The 16,629-nt window shown below is 37.0% G+C and overlaps 2 protein-coding genes, 2 long non-coding RNA genes and 2 pseudogenes across 5 annotated transcripts; 4 read left to right on the plus strand and 2 right to left on the minus strand.

The window, feature by feature from the left end:
• Positions 1-10: 10 nt before the first annotated feature.
• On the minus strand, positions 11-3,227 carry LOC147498101 (uncharacterized). The gene is made up of 7 exons (XM_086560265.1): positions 2,976-3,227; positions 2,813-2,893; positions 2,528-2,704; positions 1,532-1,702; positions 1,043-1,252; positions 867-955; positions 11-714 (listed from the first exon to the last, which is right to left on the minus strand). The coding sequence occupies exons 1-7, from the start codon at positions 3,079-3,081 to the stop codon at positions 265-267; spliced, it is 1,284 nt and encodes a 427-aa protein (XP_086416391.1). The 5' UTR covers positions 3,082-3,227; the 3' UTR covers positions 11-264.
• A 458-nt stretch (positions 3,228-3,685) lies between these two features.
• On the plus strand, positions 3,686-4,828 carry LOC147498102 (bifunctional aspartate aminotransferase and glutamate/aspartate-prephenate aminotransferase pseudogene; annotated as a pseudogene).
• A 903-nt stretch (positions 4,829-5,731) lies between these two features.
• LOC147498103 (putative alpha,alpha-trehalose-phosphate synthase [UDP-forming] 9) lies at positions 5,732-10,722 on the minus strand. Of its 2 annotated transcripts, XM_086560267.1 has the most exons (5): positions 10,476-10,722; positions 10,234-10,301; positions 6,709-8,695; positions 6,352-6,625; positions 5,732-6,248 (listed from the first exon to the last, which is right to left on the minus strand). In XM_086560267.1, the coding sequence occupies exons 3-5, from the start codon at positions 8,679-8,681 to the stop codon at positions 5,895-5,897; spliced, it is 2,601 nt and encodes an 866-aa protein (XP_086416393.1). In that variant the 5' UTR covers positions 8,682-8,695; positions 10,234-10,301; positions 10,476-10,722; the 3' UTR covers positions 5,732-5,894. The 2 variants fall into 2 exon arrangements, with proteins under 2 accessions (XP_086416393.1, XP_086416392.1); XM_086560266.1 differs by lacking the exons at positions 10,234-10,301; positions 10,476-10,722 and having other exon boundaries at positions 6,709-8,716.
• Positions 10,723-12,947: 2,225 nt separating this feature from the next.
• On the plus strand, positions 12,948-13,987 carry LOC147498104 (uncharacterized). Its single transcript, XR_015194213.1, has 3 exons — positions 12,948-13,225; positions 13,406-13,443; positions 13,739-13,987. It is a non-coding gene; the product is annotated as an uncharacterized LOC147498104 (long non-coding RNA).
• Positions 13,988-14,000: 13 nt separating this feature from the next.
• On the plus strand, positions 14,001-15,047 carry LOC147498105 (uncharacterized; annotated as a pseudogene).
• A 12-nt stretch (positions 15,048-15,059) lies between these two features.
• Positions 15,060-16,179, plus strand: LOC147498106 (uncharacterized). Its single transcript, XR_015194214.1, has 3 exons — positions 15,060-15,311; positions 15,510-15,736; positions 16,121-16,179. It is a non-coding gene; the product is annotated as an uncharacterized LOC147498106 (long non-coding RNA).
• The last annotated feature ends 450 nt before the right edge of the window (positions 16,180-16,629 follow it).

Genomic DNA, 16,629 nt, shown 5'->3' on the forward strand with positions numbered 1-16,629 from the left:
AGCTAACATAAAAAACAAAAAACAATTTCCTATACTTTAAAAAATATCTGAGGCTGCCAAAAAAGCCAGAGAAAGTCTTTATGATCGTTTTTTTGTTTGTTGTCAGTGACAATTGTCTGCAGCATGTCCGGATAATGAGAGACTGCATCAAGCTGGTCATATACTGCTCATGAAGTGGCCCAAGAATAATCTCATTGGACTCGCAGCATTTTACACAGAATGTTTGTGAACTGGACGAATAATGTTGCTGATACTCTAGTAGTGTTACTGTTGTTTTTGTTGCCGTTGTTTCTGAGAATCCCCATCCCAACCGTTGTAAGGAGCACGACTTTGTCGGACATGGTGGGTCTTTTCAGGATCCTGTGCCATGAACGCATAGGTCTTTTTTGGGGTTGGAGTTTTAGTTTCTATAGAAGGGGGCTCGTCTTCATCAGGTATTACAAAGCTGTCTTGCTGCGGCCAACCATTTGAATGTCTCTGCTGCTTTCGGTACTGGTGTTGGAACTGATGACTTCGTGATTTCCTTTTAAAGCCAAACAACCCTGCAACAACTTCCACCAAAGCTGCCCCAGTGTTCAGGATAAGCTTCCCCAGTGACACAAAGAAGGCTTCTTGCTTCTCTTGTTCCTCTTCACTTGGGATTAGAGGTGGCCGTACTGAATATTTCGACGACTGTTGATATGGATTCAGGTTGTGTTTTCTCGATGTCATATCCTAAAAGAAAAGGAAATTAAGCATTTATTAGCTCATACTCATCAACTCTATCCCTTTATTTCTTGAAGTGTTCTGTACATAAGAGGTCATCCAGACTTCCACTTGAGACACCAAAAGAAGGAAAATGAAAGAAAAAATAAAACTGTCCTCACATTTCGAAAAGACAAAGTTATATTCTCTCTAAGCTGCAGAAGCGCCAGCATATAACCAAAGAAACATGCCGCAACAAGCACCGCTATCCCTGAAATGGAGGACCACACCCTATCTCATCCATCTCATAATAGGAAGGAGAATGTAATCAAAAGATGAGGTTGGATAATATATTTACCAACAGGGAAACCAAGCTCATATTGGTTTCCACAATCATCATACTGGAGTTGGATCTCTCGAATTGCCTGGTTTCCTCTGTCTATGACCAGAATGGAACAGCTACTTTGCACATAAACCACATCAAAATCAGGTGAGAACTTTGCTTCTTCACTTGGCCCATCTATACGCCCTCCTCGCCCTCCTTTCCCTCCAGCAATTGTTGTAACCCCTATAGTATATTTGAAACAAAATAACAGTGAGATTCTCTGACAGAATTAATTTCCAATAAGACTCTGACGGTAGAAGAAACTTCATTCAGTAGACTATCTACCTATTATAGTCTCAAATGGTACAAATGAATACATATATGTTCCATCAGAAATACAGTAAATTCAAGTAAGGGGATGCAAACAAGTTGGTTCCATCACAACCACGTAATTTTTAGTAAATAACATACTGATACAAAAGGGTTATGAAATGAAAAAAATAAATAAATAAATAAATTCACCTGCTTCACTGATCTTCCTTATAGCCATGTTCTTCACATCTGCAATGTATATATTCCCTTTATCATCAACTGTAAACCCCTTTGGATGGTTCATCCTTGCGTCTCTTGGCTTTCCGTCCACATGGCCTGAGTAACCTTCAGATGAACCAGCAACTAACTTCAGTTTGCTATCTGCATTTCGCCAATGTAGCATTAACAATTGTATATAATTTATGAGTTAAGTTCAAGTGAGGTAATACGATTTCCAAAAAAAACTGTTAGTTGCTTCCACAACAAAGTACCAAAGAAAGTGCTGTAAGACAATACTCATATATCAAAGACTCATTCACTCTGAAATTTATCATGTCTAGATAAGTCCATGGTCATTCGATATTGAATGCCGCCTTGCTTATAAACTCTCTCAAAACACTGGTTTAAAAAAAAATATTACGGTTGACTGGTTATCTATAAATTCAGATTTGAGGGTCGATATCCTTCAATAGTGACAATCATATTGTGTAACACAAAAGCAATGTACAAGTGTACAACCTAAAACGTAAAGTTTCATGGGTAAACATACCGAGGAACATCAACACCAAGACAAAACATCTCAAACACATGGGATGTTTCTAAAATAGTATTGATAGATTTGAAGGCCTGACATCCTTGAATAGTGACAATCGTCTTGCGCAACACAAAAGAAATCTATACCTTAAAGGTCAAATGCCATGGGGGAAACACACAAAGGAACACCAACACCAAAACCAAACATCTCAAACACATGGGATGTTTCCAAAATAGTATATATATAGCAAATGCAATTAAACTTCAGAACACAAATCGAGCTGGGTCATTAAAAACACTAATCAGGAACAAACCACAATCCAATAAATAAAGGGAAAAAAATAACAACAAGAAATGCCAAGTATTTGAATAAACTTCAATAAAAGAACAAACACCAAAACATGAATATCAACATAAAACAAAAACACCAAAAAACAATACTAGTTTACTTACAGCGAGACAAAGGTGATGAAACTTTGTAGATATTACTATTAACAGAATCCAAAATCATAATCTCCCCATTTGGTAAAACTTCAACTGAATGTGGTTCAATCCCAAGTTTACTTCCATCAAACACTGTCTCAACATTATACCCTTCTTCATATTTCATCACTGGACGACCAGATATAGCTATAAAAAAAAAAAAAAAAAAAAAAAAAACAAAAACCCACTGTTAACTAGACTAAAACTCATCAACCCCAATAACACAATGTGGGTTTCTAGTATATTACTATTTACCTATTGTGGTTGAACCAATAAGTGACCATAGCCATTTAAGCATAGTAGAAAGTGCTTTTGAGACAACTCCATTTATTACTTCTGCAAAACAAAATGGCCCATTATTGATTTAAAGATAAAGAAATGTAATAAAAAACAGAGAGAGAGAGAGAGAGTTATTTACTTGAAGAAGGAGTAGTGGCTGAAACAGGTGAAAAAAAGAAGGCAGTAAATAAAAGCAGGGCAATGAGAAACAATGCAAACCACCCAGTGTTCATCTTCTTCCCCATTGGGTATCTTTTTGTTTATTTTTATGGAAGGTTGAAGGACGCCAGTTTGTTTGTTGGAGGGAGAGAGAGAATGTTACTTTTTGGGAATGGTGTTAATGAGTGTGACGGTGAGAGGAAATCTTGGATTTAGTGGTCACTGACTCACTGTGTAATTAGTTGTTGTTGTGTAATTAGTTGTTGTTTTTTTGATACACCAAAACGAATTTTCTGATCGCGTCATGGTTTAGATGATGTGTCATGTGTGTGTAAAATGTAAATGCAGGAAATGGACGGTTCACGATTCGTTAATTTGACACAATTGCAGCTGTATGTTTGAAAAAGAGATAAGCCACCAGGATCACCTGACAGTATAGGACAACATATTAAGTGTGATTAATTACAAAAATATTACTTTGGTAACTAATTACAAACAGTGCAGTTTAACTTATTTTGGTGGAGTGATTGCTTGGGCTGAAATGATTGGTTTATTTGGAGTTTAGACTTGATTCAGATGCTCAACTATAACAAGCGTAAAAGAGTCCATTGAGGGAATAGATCGAACGATTGAAATTGGTTCGACATTGAGCGATCGTTAAACTACCTTAATCATAACCACCTGAAAATGATGGACTGTGTAGAAAAAAATTCCCGAACGGCGCAATTGCACCTGAACATCCTTTCGGCCATAGATGTATCATGTATGACCGGGCTACAGCCCCCAAACTTCCAAAAAAAAATAAAAAAATTAGTATGAACACCATTTACAGTCGATACTACATTGAGTCCTAGAGTGAATTCTATGAAACCGTCGAGAACTCAGAAATTATATAATCGATCAAGCTATTGCACTAGTTCAAGCTGGTGTACTTGTTATCTGTTTAGCAGCTGGAGAACCCAATTTCGATACCCCATCAGTGATTGCTGAAGCGGGGATTAATGTGATACGTGAAGGGCATATAAGGTATACTCCTAATGCTGGTACTTTTGAGTTACGTAAAGCGATATGTCATAAACTTGAAGAAGATAATGGTATTAGTTATACACCTGATCAAATTTTAGTTAGTAATGGTGCTAAATAAAGTGTACTTCAAGGATAGCTTGATGTTTGTTCGCCGGGTGATGAGGTTATAATTCTTGATCCGTTTTATGTTAGTTGTCCTGAAATGGCTAGAATGGCTGATGCAAATCCGGTGATTGTAGAAACATCTTTGAATAATAACTGTTTGTTGGATCCTAAAGTTTTAGAATCAAAACTTAATGAGAAGTCGAGGGTACTTATTCTATGTTCGCCTTCGAATCCAATTGGATCTGTTTATCCTATAAAACTTATGGAGGAGAATGCTAAAATAGTTGCGAAACATCCTAGCCTATTAGTGTTATCAAATAAGATTTATAAACATATCGTTTATGCACCAACTACTCATATCAACTTTTTGCTTCTTTGCTTGGAATGTGGGAGAGAACATTGACTGTTAGTGGGTTTTCGAAGGCGTTTGCAATGACTGGTTGGAGACTTGGGTACCTTGCTGGTCCAACACATTTTGTTCAAGCTTGTGGGAAGATTCAAAGCCAAGCTACTTTAGGTGCTAGTAGTATTTCACAAAAAGCTAGAGTTGCTGCTTTAGGACTTGGATATGCTGGAGGTGAAACTGTTGGTTTTGGCAGGGTATGCAATATATTAAACCACACATTTCTTAATAATTGTATCTGGCAGGTAGGCATAGGCAGGGGTGGATCTAGGGGTGGATCTAGTTATACACTATTATAACTAGTGTATGAATTATACACTAGTTATAATAGTGTATAATTCATCCCAAAAACAAAATTTGTAGTGTATATTAGTTGTAGCAGCCCCCCCTTGACTGGCAATCCCGGATCCGCCTGTATGTCAAATTGTCAATACATACATTTCTACTAACGCTAGTATATGTTACTATAACGGCCTGTTGGGCTCTGGGCACCAAATCCAAAAGATGTGTCGAATACCCCAGAGCATAGTCCACTAAGTCTGGGCCAACAGAACTTGAAAAATGTGTTTTAAAGCCCAAATATTTCACTCGAAGTTCAACGGACAACTGTCTCTACACATCAAATGTGCGGAATCTGGAGTCTGGATTAACTGAGTAAGATACAAACTTACAAAGACAAATCATTGAAGCGTGCATTTTCTGCTAAAAGTGTACATTGCCATCATCACTAGTTACATAGTGCAAAAAATAAAATTGCAGAAAATGAAATGCTAGAGTCCTTAGACCTCTTTTGGTACAAGGTCGGAGAATATAAGTTACATATCATGCAGCCTAAAAATTCACATGCACACACAAGAACAGGAGATGTGCAATCATAGCAACACTGTTTTCAGTCAGGTAGATGATATCTGTTGTAAGATCTCTATATTTGTTGTAAATATGTGGTTTACGGAAGAGAGACAAACCATACAGTGTCCATGCCCATGAATCCGAGAGAATACATCCAAACATTGAAAAGGCCGGTTTTCTAAAATGAGGGTAATGCTTCCTACTTGTACTCGTACTACCTTCCACTATATTCAGAAAATGTTAACTCCTCTCATCTGCATCGCAGCATCCACCTTACTCGTTGTAGTGTTAAGAAAATGCAAAAGCCAACAGAACCACGCTGTATCAAACTATCAGTTAGAACCAGTACCTCCAAAGCCAAAATGTTTCAAGTTCTTATTCTTGTCAACGGTCAATTCTCCATAAAAGTAACCAACAAAAGGATTAAAAAGTAAAACCCTTTTATGTATAAATGTAAAACAAAAGTATCCTATCTGAGTCATATTCACAACATTCCACCTTGTTTTTTTTTCCTATTCAGAGCACAAATGGGTACTCCTTTTCCATGTCAGTAAGATTTCCAAAGGAAAACTGAATATCAGAAGTATGTTTTGGCTTCAAGTCAGAAGCAGAAGCCAGACCTTGAAGCATCTTCACAACATCAACAGTATCATCTAGGTAGTATTTAGCCTTGCTTGGTTTTCGCCCAACCGTGCATGCAAAGATCTCTGGAACTGCAGGTAGAGATGAACCAGAGACAAAACTCAGTATGCGCTCAAACATATCCTCATCAGATCTGTCATCTCCAATGCACATCACAAAGTCTGGTGGCTTTCCACTGCTAACCATTGTAGAGAGAAGCTTCTCAGCAGCAAGCCCTTTACTAAGTCCCTGCATGTGAATCCAATACACTTATGAGTACCTTATGCTATAAATACTCGAGAAGCCGAAGAAAATCACATAACCATAATAAGAAACAAAGAAGCATTCCAACCTGAGGCTTAACTTCGACAATATTTTGGCCTCTCTTAACAACCACCGGCTCATTTGCAAGTACGTTTTCAAGATGATCAAGCAATTCCTTGGCCTGAGAGGACCCAAAATCAGGGTCGGCATCTTGATGATGCCATACCAGTGCACTCTCCTTAGCTTCTATGTATGATCCATCAGTTGTTTCTGTATATAGCTTCATGACTGGTTCAGCAACTCTTCTCCAATCAAAATCGACTAGTAATGGAGTGCGCTCCCAATCAGAAGTCTTATCCCACCTTAAAAACATATATATGTCAAACACCTTCATTTATCGATATATTTGAAACAAAAAAAAACAAACAGAAGGTCAAACAAATACCTTATGAAGTATCCATGCTCAGCTGCTAATCCCAGCATCTCACAAGGGGCAAACCACTCACTTAGAGAATTCCTTCCCCTTCCACTAACAATAAAGACTGTGTTCTTTGGATCGCTGCAGAGAGTGCTCAGAATAGAGATCACTTCAGGACTGGGGGTCTTAATAATAGAACTTTCGGGAACAATAGTGCCATCGTGATCCAGAAATATTGCCCTTCTAGAACATCTCTCGTAAGAAGACACTATGTGATTGCTAGACAACCTCCTGAAACTTGGTGAAAGAGCAACAACTTTGAAACCCAGACCAAAACCAATGCCCCAACACCTTTTATTGTAGTGATCTTTACATGCTTTCTTCAAGTCCTGCACAAAGCTACGAGCCCAGTAAGCCACATCGTGGGAGCTAACATACTTATAGTGTTTCTCATGCCGCAATTGCTTTTCAGCAGCAGGAGTTTTAATGGCCAGATTTATGGCATCGGCTACAGCATCAACGTCCCACGGGTTAATTCTGATTGCACCACTCAGAGACGGTGAGCAACCAATGAACTCCGAAACAACAAGCATGCTTGCACGAGAAGACCCAGCACTGATGCCCGTAGCTTCATCCAGTGCAGGGCTTCCTTGTCTGCAGACAATGTAATTATATGGTACCAAGTTCATCCCATCTCTTACAGCATTTACTACGCAACAATCTGCTACAGAATAATATGCAATTTTCTCGTAAAGAGGGACAGGCTGGTCAATCAATATCACAGGGGTATAAACTGCAGAACCATAAATCTTATTGATCCTTTTGGCAATTAAATGTGTCTCCCTTTTGGCTTCTTCAACATCTTTTCCTACAGTCCTTGCAGGATTCATGATTTGAACCAGGACTAATTTGCCCTGAAATTCACAGTTCTGCTGGAAAAGCTGCTCCAGTGCTAGTAGCTTGAGACTGATGCCCTTGAATATGTCCATGTCATCTACACCCAGAACTAAAAGTTTGCCCTTAAACTTTTCTTTGATCTCTTTAGCTTTGTTGAGTGTAGAGGGAAGACTCAGTATGGATTCAAGCCGTCCCATATGAACACCCACAGGAAGAATTTTAATGTACACTGTACGACCAAAGTAGTCAATACCGATGTATCCCCGTTTAGATTCATAGTCAAGACCCAGCAACCTACTGCAGGAAGACAAGAAATGCCGAGCATAATCAAATGTATGAAATCCTATAAGATCACAATTGAGCAGTCCCTTGATAATTTCCTCTCTGACTGGCAGAGTCCTGTAGATTTCTGATGAAGGAAAAGGGCTATGATGGAAAAATCCTAGCTTGATTCGATTGAATCGCTTCCTTAGGAAAGTCGGGAGAACCATAAGATGATAATCATGAATCCAGACAGAATCACCCTCAGGATTAATCACCTCCACAACTTTATCAGCAAATATTTTATTTACCGAAACATAAGCCTGCCAAAGTGACCGATTAAAGCGATCACCGTGTTCAGCAGATATGGGGAGCATGTAATGAAAAAGTGGCCACAACTGCTGCTTACAGAAACCATGGTAAAATCTTTTGTAGATGTCTGGAGCTATAAATGTAGGCACACAATTAAAATACTCCAGAAGTCTCTGTGCGACTTCTTCCTGCTCACTGATACCTATATCAACTGGTAGAGAACCCACATATATAACATCTGTTTCTGATGATAAACCATCCTTCATCTGTAACCGAAGTGAATCCTCATCCAAACTAAAGCACCACCCACCATTTTCCACATCTTTATGAGCATGCAATGGGAGCATATTAGCAACTATAATCATCCGTTCGCGGCATACATCCGCATTATTGCTACGATCACCATCTAAGTCAGTGATCATTCCGGGAACTGTCATCAACCGAGGAAGACTTCTAGGAGTCTGTGGGAAGTCCAGAAGGTCTCCCGTAGCCAAACCTAGTAAGCTTGTGCTCGATCTCGACATCATCATTTCGAATCATACAACTACAGATTGGAAACTAGAGCCTGTTAAATTAACTATCAAAACCGTAATTGCTTAAGTTCTTTATCAATACACTGACATCTACCAAGAACCTTCCAGTTGACATATGTACGAACATGAGCAAAACAAAACCAAACACTAAAGATATTTCAATACATAAGTGTGATAAACTAACACTCTGTTTGCATACATATAGATAAATTTGCAAGCAAATTATTAGCTCAAATCTTGGATAAACAAATGTCATGTCAAAGTAGAATAGCTTCAAAGTGTGTTCAAGATAATTATCGATAAAACAAAATAGCACTTAACATAATTATCAATTTGAAGGTGTAAATGGTTACATAGGATTAATTAGTCTGATACCAATAGTTAATCAAGTTCAATATGTGGTAACTGTGATTCATCTCAATGGCTTTTAACTAAAAAGAAAAAACAAAAAAGTGACAAACACACACATACACACATTGGTCATATGATCCTAAACATCATAATCAGAAGTAGCTAGTAGATAGAAACAATAATAAATAAATAAATAAAAATTGTGGCCACTAAAAGGCCAAAAGATTGGGCATAACGACCATGGGCACAGCTGATGGGAATATCCTAAAAGCAACCCGTCATCACTACTGATACCTCTCAACTCTCCCAACGCGATAGCATTCCAAGAATAAAAAAGGATTATTGAGAAGCATATACAGATTCACTATAGCAATAAAACATATCAATCTCACCAATAATTATCACTATCATAGCAGTGATGTTCAGTACATATATAATACAGCATATCAATCTCACCAAGAATGATATCTAAGAAAAGGGACAAAAAAAATGCAAGGAAGTAATATGCATATACTTACAGGCATTGGAAATTTTATGGATATGTGACAAGCTGACAGTGGTTTTTGTCTTTATACATAAGAGATGAATCTGACTCAAAACCTACTACACATTGTTTATTAAGACATAGCTGTTTCCAACTTATACTTGTAAACTGAGAACTGTGATTGCCATTATTAGCTTCCATACAAAAAAGATAAGTTCAAGATCAAAAACTTCGAAATAGTAATGAGAAAAGTTTCCTAAAAAGATTTTAAAAAACTCCCTATCCTCCTAGATTTCGTTTAATTATTTTATATAAAAAAAATCTCAATTTGCTATATATGGAAAGTTTGGTACTTTGGTAGATTCTCAATTAATGAATATTCTTTTTATTTTTTGGCGTCCACACTTCTTTATAGATAACTATCTTTGTGAAATTACTAAAAAGGGCATGCTATATGATTATCCATTTTCTTTTATTTTTTCCTTCTATGTTAATTTTCTAAGAAACTTCCCTCTCACACATTCTTTGTTATAATTCAATCTAAAGTTATCCTTCCATCCTTTTAGCCTTTTATGTATTTCTAATTCAAATAAAGTGAATGAGATCTAATTGTATAACAAGAAGCTTATTATAAAGTTAAAACAATAAAGACTTTTTGGTGATCTCAAAATCATGAAAAAACAAACGAAACACATAAACAAGAAGATCTCTCACCTAAAACAGGAATAATCAAACGTTACCCAAGCTTTAATAACTAAACTTGAAACCAATTCCCAGCGTTACTGCAACAGAAGTTGAACAAAAGTGACATAAATAAGAAGAAAAAAGAAACGTTATGATTTACCAACCCAAGCAAAAAAAAAAAAAGGTAAGTGTGCGTGCTGTGATATCTTTAACCCGAAAGATGAAAACAAAAACAACAAGGATCACAAGAAGGAAAGTTAAGAGAAGCCCACCAGAAGTTGACAAGCTTGTAAACTATGGGTGAGTTTGCAACCAGCTTTTCAAGAGATACGTTGGTTGAAACAAGGTTGAAACAAGAGATACGATGGTTGAACTTTTAACAAAAATGTAAAGTTTAAGAGAATTGAAAACGTTAGAACTATGAAGAAAAAGACGACTCTGGTTGTGTTTGTTTGTTGAACAGAGAGCAACACGAAGTAAGAGAAAGAGAGAGGAGAGAGGGAGAGATACAACGAGTTAAATATACGAAAGGGAGTAAACATGAAGTTGGCATATTTAGCCCTGTTTTGGATAACGTTTCAATCGCTTTCTATACCAAACATTGCCCTTTGCATGATAACTTTATTACAAAGACACCATTGATTTCGTTAGAGTTGTTAATAATAATAATGAGGTAAGAAGTTTTAGAAAAGGGTTCTTCATTAGTGAAAAACTTGGTTATTTACACCCTCAAAAAGCCACGTGGCATTTTTTGGTTGGTTTGGTAACTCCATGAATTTTCCACCAACCAATTGTTACGAAAAAAAAATAATTTAAAAAAAATAAAAAGTCCGAAATCTTTTTGCATGCGTTGGAATATACACAGTTGGTTTCTTGCTTCTGTATATTCCCCGGCACTGCACACATGTAGAACTGCTCAGTGTCAGAATAGGAGGATTAATAGAGTTGTCGTTTTTCACTTTAGATACAATTTTACAAAACTTTAAATGTGGGAATGAGTTTCTTAAATTCAAAAAATGTCATAAATCTTTTGTGTTCATTAGAGTATTTACGGTTGGTTCTTCGTTTCTGCATAATCCCTACCAAGAAGAAGAGTTTGTTTTTTTTCCCCCGCTAACAACACACACACACACACACACACATATATATATATATATATATATATTAAAACATAAGAGGAACCACACTATAATCCAGTAAGAGTTTTGGCAGGAGGTTGGCATCCTGACCCTGAACAGCCCATTTAGCCAGTTCATGAGCTTCTGTGTTATACCTCCTACTAATTCAATGGAACTTACAAAAACTAAAAGACCTACATACATCATCTACCATCAGTTTAATAGATTCAAATCTCCAACAACATGAGTTTGACTCCAGAGAGTTTAGTACATTTTGAATAGCTAATTTACTATCACCCTCGAACAAAAAGGAGTTGTGTCATGTACTCCTTACTAGCTTCACAGCTACTTCTATAGCCACCATTTCTGCTTCCTCTGCATCTACTGATGTGAATCTTCTAGTAGCTGCCCCTTTAAGACATCCTTCATTATCCCACGCCATTGCTCTAGCTGCCGCTTCTCCAGTTTCCCTGAAAAAAGCAGTATCAAATCTTATTACTATCGTTCCCAACTCTATTTTAGGAAAAAATTCTTCACTGGGCCATTTATTATTTTGGATGGAGTCCTTGTTTTGGGACTGTTGACTCCCAACTCCCTGTTCGCCTTCAAAAGCCTTGATGATCCTAGTCCACATAGTTGAGGTCCTCCTTATCAAACTTTCTCTGTTCTTGTTTCTACCTTCAAACTTTACTTTATTCCTAGTCTCCCATAGCTCCTGCATGATGATCATTGCCAGTATCCCTTTCTCTGCTACTCCTTCATCTTGGTCCTTGGTCCACTGTATGAGCATGTCCAACCACTCCCTTATAGTATTGTCAGCCAACTCTTTTACTCTGCCCCCAATATTAGATGCAAACCAAATCGATTTAACCCATTCACATTGAAAAACACAGGTGTACAGGATCTTCTTGTTATGCCCCATAAAAAGGGTAAGAGAAATCTCCCTTCATCCCTCTTCTACTAAGTAAATCCCCAGTTGGAAGACTTCCCATATATAGTTTCCAGATAAAAATCTGTATGCTGGCTGTGATTGGGATTTTCCAGATAGCTTTAACAGTCCTTATGTTAAAAGAAGAAGACTGTGCTATCTCTTGGTTTCCCAGAAGCTTATGATATGTAGACTTAACAGTGAGGGTACCATTTCTAGTACCCATCCATCTTAGTTTATCCTTAGCACCATAACTTGGTCTGATAAGAACTTGCTTAACAAGATTGCTTATAATAGATGGGAATAGGTGATCAACCCTATTTGTATCTCATCCACTACCATCCTCCAACATAATGTCCTTTACTTTAAGATCTTGTAACTCAGGCCTCATAGGCACTAGCTCACTAATAGTGATTGGCCTATGATTTATGTTCAACCAGGGTTGATTCATCAGGGATACCTCATCCCTTTTCCCTATACTCCATATACACCCGTCAATGAGCACTACCAAAAAATGTAGTTTACCCGACAGACACCATAAAGAATATCCGACGGTTTTTGTCTATTGAAAGTTTCCTACATATTTTGTCCATCGGGTATTTTCTGGCCATCTCTCGGGTTAACTCCAATGGTGTTTCACATGTTTTAGATATGGTCGACGGTCCTATGAGAGTTACTAACCGTCGAATATTTCGACGATTCTTAGTTACTGGTTATTTCCGACAGACATTATAATTTCCCGACAGTTGTTTGAATATTTTGCAATGGTTACAAGTTGTCGGTTAATTTTCTACGAGTTTTGGCCATCGGCTTATCTCTCACAATTATCAGGCGGCAAATAAATTTCTCTCCCCCCTCTAAATTTGTTTGGAAAAATAAAATAACAAATAAATAAAACCTAAAATCTATTTCCCCTCTCTCACTTGCGGCTTTGTTGTCGCCCGCTTCATCCCTCTCTCATAGCCACTCCAAGAAGGTAACATACACTCACTCTCACTCCTACAAATCTCAAATCTCAAATCTCCTCACTCCCACACTCACTCTTTCATTCATCACTCTCACACTCAACCAAAGACTAAACCTCTTTGTTTTTTCGGTTGTTAAAATCAAATTATGATTTCATATTTAATAATCTTTTCTTTCGGTGATTTTTTAGGTTGTTTTGTAACACTTCATGAGGTTGAACCCATCAAGGTAAATAATTGGGGTAAATAATTGGGGTAAATAATTGGGGTTATCTAATTATTTTCTAATAAATTTTGATTATTTATGAACTGGGGTTTAGTTAAATTTTGAATTTTTCCTTTTGCATTTGGTTTTTTTTGTAAATCTTGTCAATATGCTTCCACTGACTGCTTATGGAAACTAGTAATGTGAGATTGTATAATGTAGGACTGTAGTACTTATATTTCAAGCAGTTGGAAATGCAGTGGCAATTTGCGTTCGTTAAGAAGTTGTTAAATAACTAGATGAACTGCTTCTTCTGTAGGTAACAAGTCCTATCAATGGAAGACCAATCTCGCAGGCATGATATTCTTGATGGAAGTAGTGGTTCTGTGATTGGTTTGAAAGAAAATGGTTTTGTTCTTAAGCCGGTGCCAGATAATGCATCAGGTGAAAGTTTGCCATATGTTTCCATTGATTGGCCTAATCCTAGTGATGTATGGGGATGGAGAGTAGGAAGGAGAAAAAACACTTCTGGTTTCATGGCAAATAGGCATCTTTATCCTCCACATTGTATTCAAAAGTCTCTCATTGGGAGGAAATGGTTTTTTGCGAGCTTGTAGTCAATTAAAGAGTTTGTTAAAAAAGAGTTCCCAAATCCTGATAATGATGCCTTCTTTGCTTCTTTTAGTTGGAAGGTGCCTTCCAAATATCACTTGGGGAAAAGGTCTGCTTTGAGCTTATGCTTCTCATGCTTTTATCGTAACATATTCAAATCATACCAACTATGTGTCTAGTGTTTGGCATGTATGATATCAAATATTTATCCTGTCCCTGGGTAGACGTTTTGGTTCAGGCTCAACTTAAAACCATGTTTAAGTGAGTACACCCCATGAGCAGACAATTGAACCTATGATTGTCCTTGGTGCCACTGCTTCCGAGTTTCAACTAGTTATTCTAATTTTTGTGTAAGTGTGGGTGATTGGGTGTTCCTTTTTTTACCTGTTTTTGTTTTTACCAGTTTTAAGGCCATACTATGCATGAGATCAGTGCTTGATTTAATTTGTATAATCGTTGAGTAGTTCATGCCTAACCATCTGAAGTCTTCTGCTCCGGGTTTACTCTAGTATTGTTAACTTTAGTAGTTGATTGATTCTTAAAGCTTTTCTTACTTGTAAACTATTTTCACATTATCTTTAACTACTTGTGTTTTAAACTTTTAATATAAGTATGTGATTTGGATTTAACCATTGGTATCATTTCTATATATCGAGTATGCAGATTTATATAAAGAAGTTGTGTCTGAGCTTTCTAGGTCTGAATTAGATATTGGTATGACTTGTAAGGCTCGGAATAGAATGTGAAACCCTGATCTAGAAGCAAGAAACGACTCTTTACTAGCCATGGATTGAGAGATCTACTGCAGCGAATATGGTTTATGTCGTGATTGTTGTTGTATTCTTTGTTCTAGGAGTATTGATTGGGCTTAAGGAGGTTATAGTTTTATAAGGTGCTCAAAAAATGTTGGCGAGAACTATATTTGTGGGCATGTAGCTCACATTGACTGTGCTCTTCGTTCATACATGGCTGGGACAGTAGGAAGGTTCATACAAGCGATGGATGGTTATGTGCCAAGGAGTGTGTTGAGAGGGAATAATGGCGTAAAGGTTTTATAGGATGGGTTGTTGTGCCTTATAGTAGGAAGAGGAAGAGAGAAAAGGATGATTCTTTATTGTTGTTGGATGAGAAAAGGAGATTTATTTTGCCTGGTGAGTTGTGTTTTTGTTTAATGTTTTGATATTGTTTTATATATTTTGGGTTTAATTGTGGGAATTGGATTTGAAACAGATGGGGAAGATGGAATTAGGTTGCCTTTGCCGATCAAGTCTGCTCGCAAGGTATTCATCTTACTACCTTAATTACATTAGCTTATGTCTATCATACACACTGTTCCACTTCTTATAACCATTGCATTTAACACTGTACATTGTTTCTTTTCCTTACGGTCACGAAATTCATAAAGCCCATATTTTATTTCGTGATTAATATTATAAAATTATGAAAAAGTTTGGATTTTTTTTATGTTTGATCGATAGTCTGCATGGATTCAAAACGTTCTGATAGGTATGGGAGTAGGCATGTGCGAACTAGCGGCAGGCTTCGGAGACGACCATCTGTTTATGGTTGACAATAGATGTATCTTACAACGAGAACCATTATGCGCAACAAGAAGGCTAAGATCAAGCGCAGAACTGCTGCTTCTCAGATTGCTAAAATGTTGCGGCCTGGGAATCGGGTATTGAGGACCCCCACTTCTAATAATGTATGTACAGCTCCTCCAAACTCTAATGTTGTGCTCATTTTATTACATGCTCATTTGTTTTCAGTATTTTGGTCAACGAGTCGGTGGATTATTATAGGTTATATATGTGAAATATATCAATATTTTGTCTTAAACATCAAATGTTGAATAGGTTTTCACTTCTTATAACTATTGGCCAACCCGCTTAACGGGGTTGTATCACTGTCTGTGGAGGAGTGTCACTAGGTTGATGCAGATGCATAATTTGGGTGAAACTAGTATTTGTTTTGGGTTAGACATGAAGAAATGAAGTCTAATGAGATAAATAGTGTAACTCTACTCATAAGATAGTACCATTTGAAACAGAAAATGACCATTTTTGAAGACTTGGGATAGTACCTGAAGATGGAGCGCACCAGTGGAGTTGGTGTTTCTCTTGTCAGTACACTGGAGAAGGTATTCAAGCTTCAAATTCACTTAGTTTTTCTGACTGATAGGTGCCACATTACTTGACCAACTTCCTTTGTCTTTTTTTACAATTTGTTTTTCTTTATAAATAAAGAAAGTCTGCATGATTCAGTTTCTACTTTTCCTTTAGGGTAACCTAAGCCTCTTTCTGATCTAGTAAGTGGTATTACACTATTGCAATTCAACCAATTTAACTTAATAATTTTAGTGAATTCTTTATAACATCAATTTCAATTGTGCAACATGGGTTGGTCATATGTACTTACATCAACATGGTACACAAGTACTATTGAAGAATGCACATAGCTTACTTTTTTTTTGCTTAAGGTGTGCACATAGCTTACACTTGTAGTGACAAACTTATATTGAAATGTGCCCCGATAGTAAAGTATCCTTGCTACATGGATTAAATAAATAGTTTTTCGCTTTTTGAAAATTTGGTTGTA

Source organism: Coptis chinensis, chromosome 5 (assembly GCF_015680905.1).
Source record: "Coptis chinensis isolate HL-2020 chromosome 5, ASM1568090v1, whole genome shotgun sequence".
NCBI lineage: Eukaryota > Viridiplantae > Streptophyta > Magnoliopsida > Ranunculales > Ranunculaceae > Coptis > Coptis chinensis.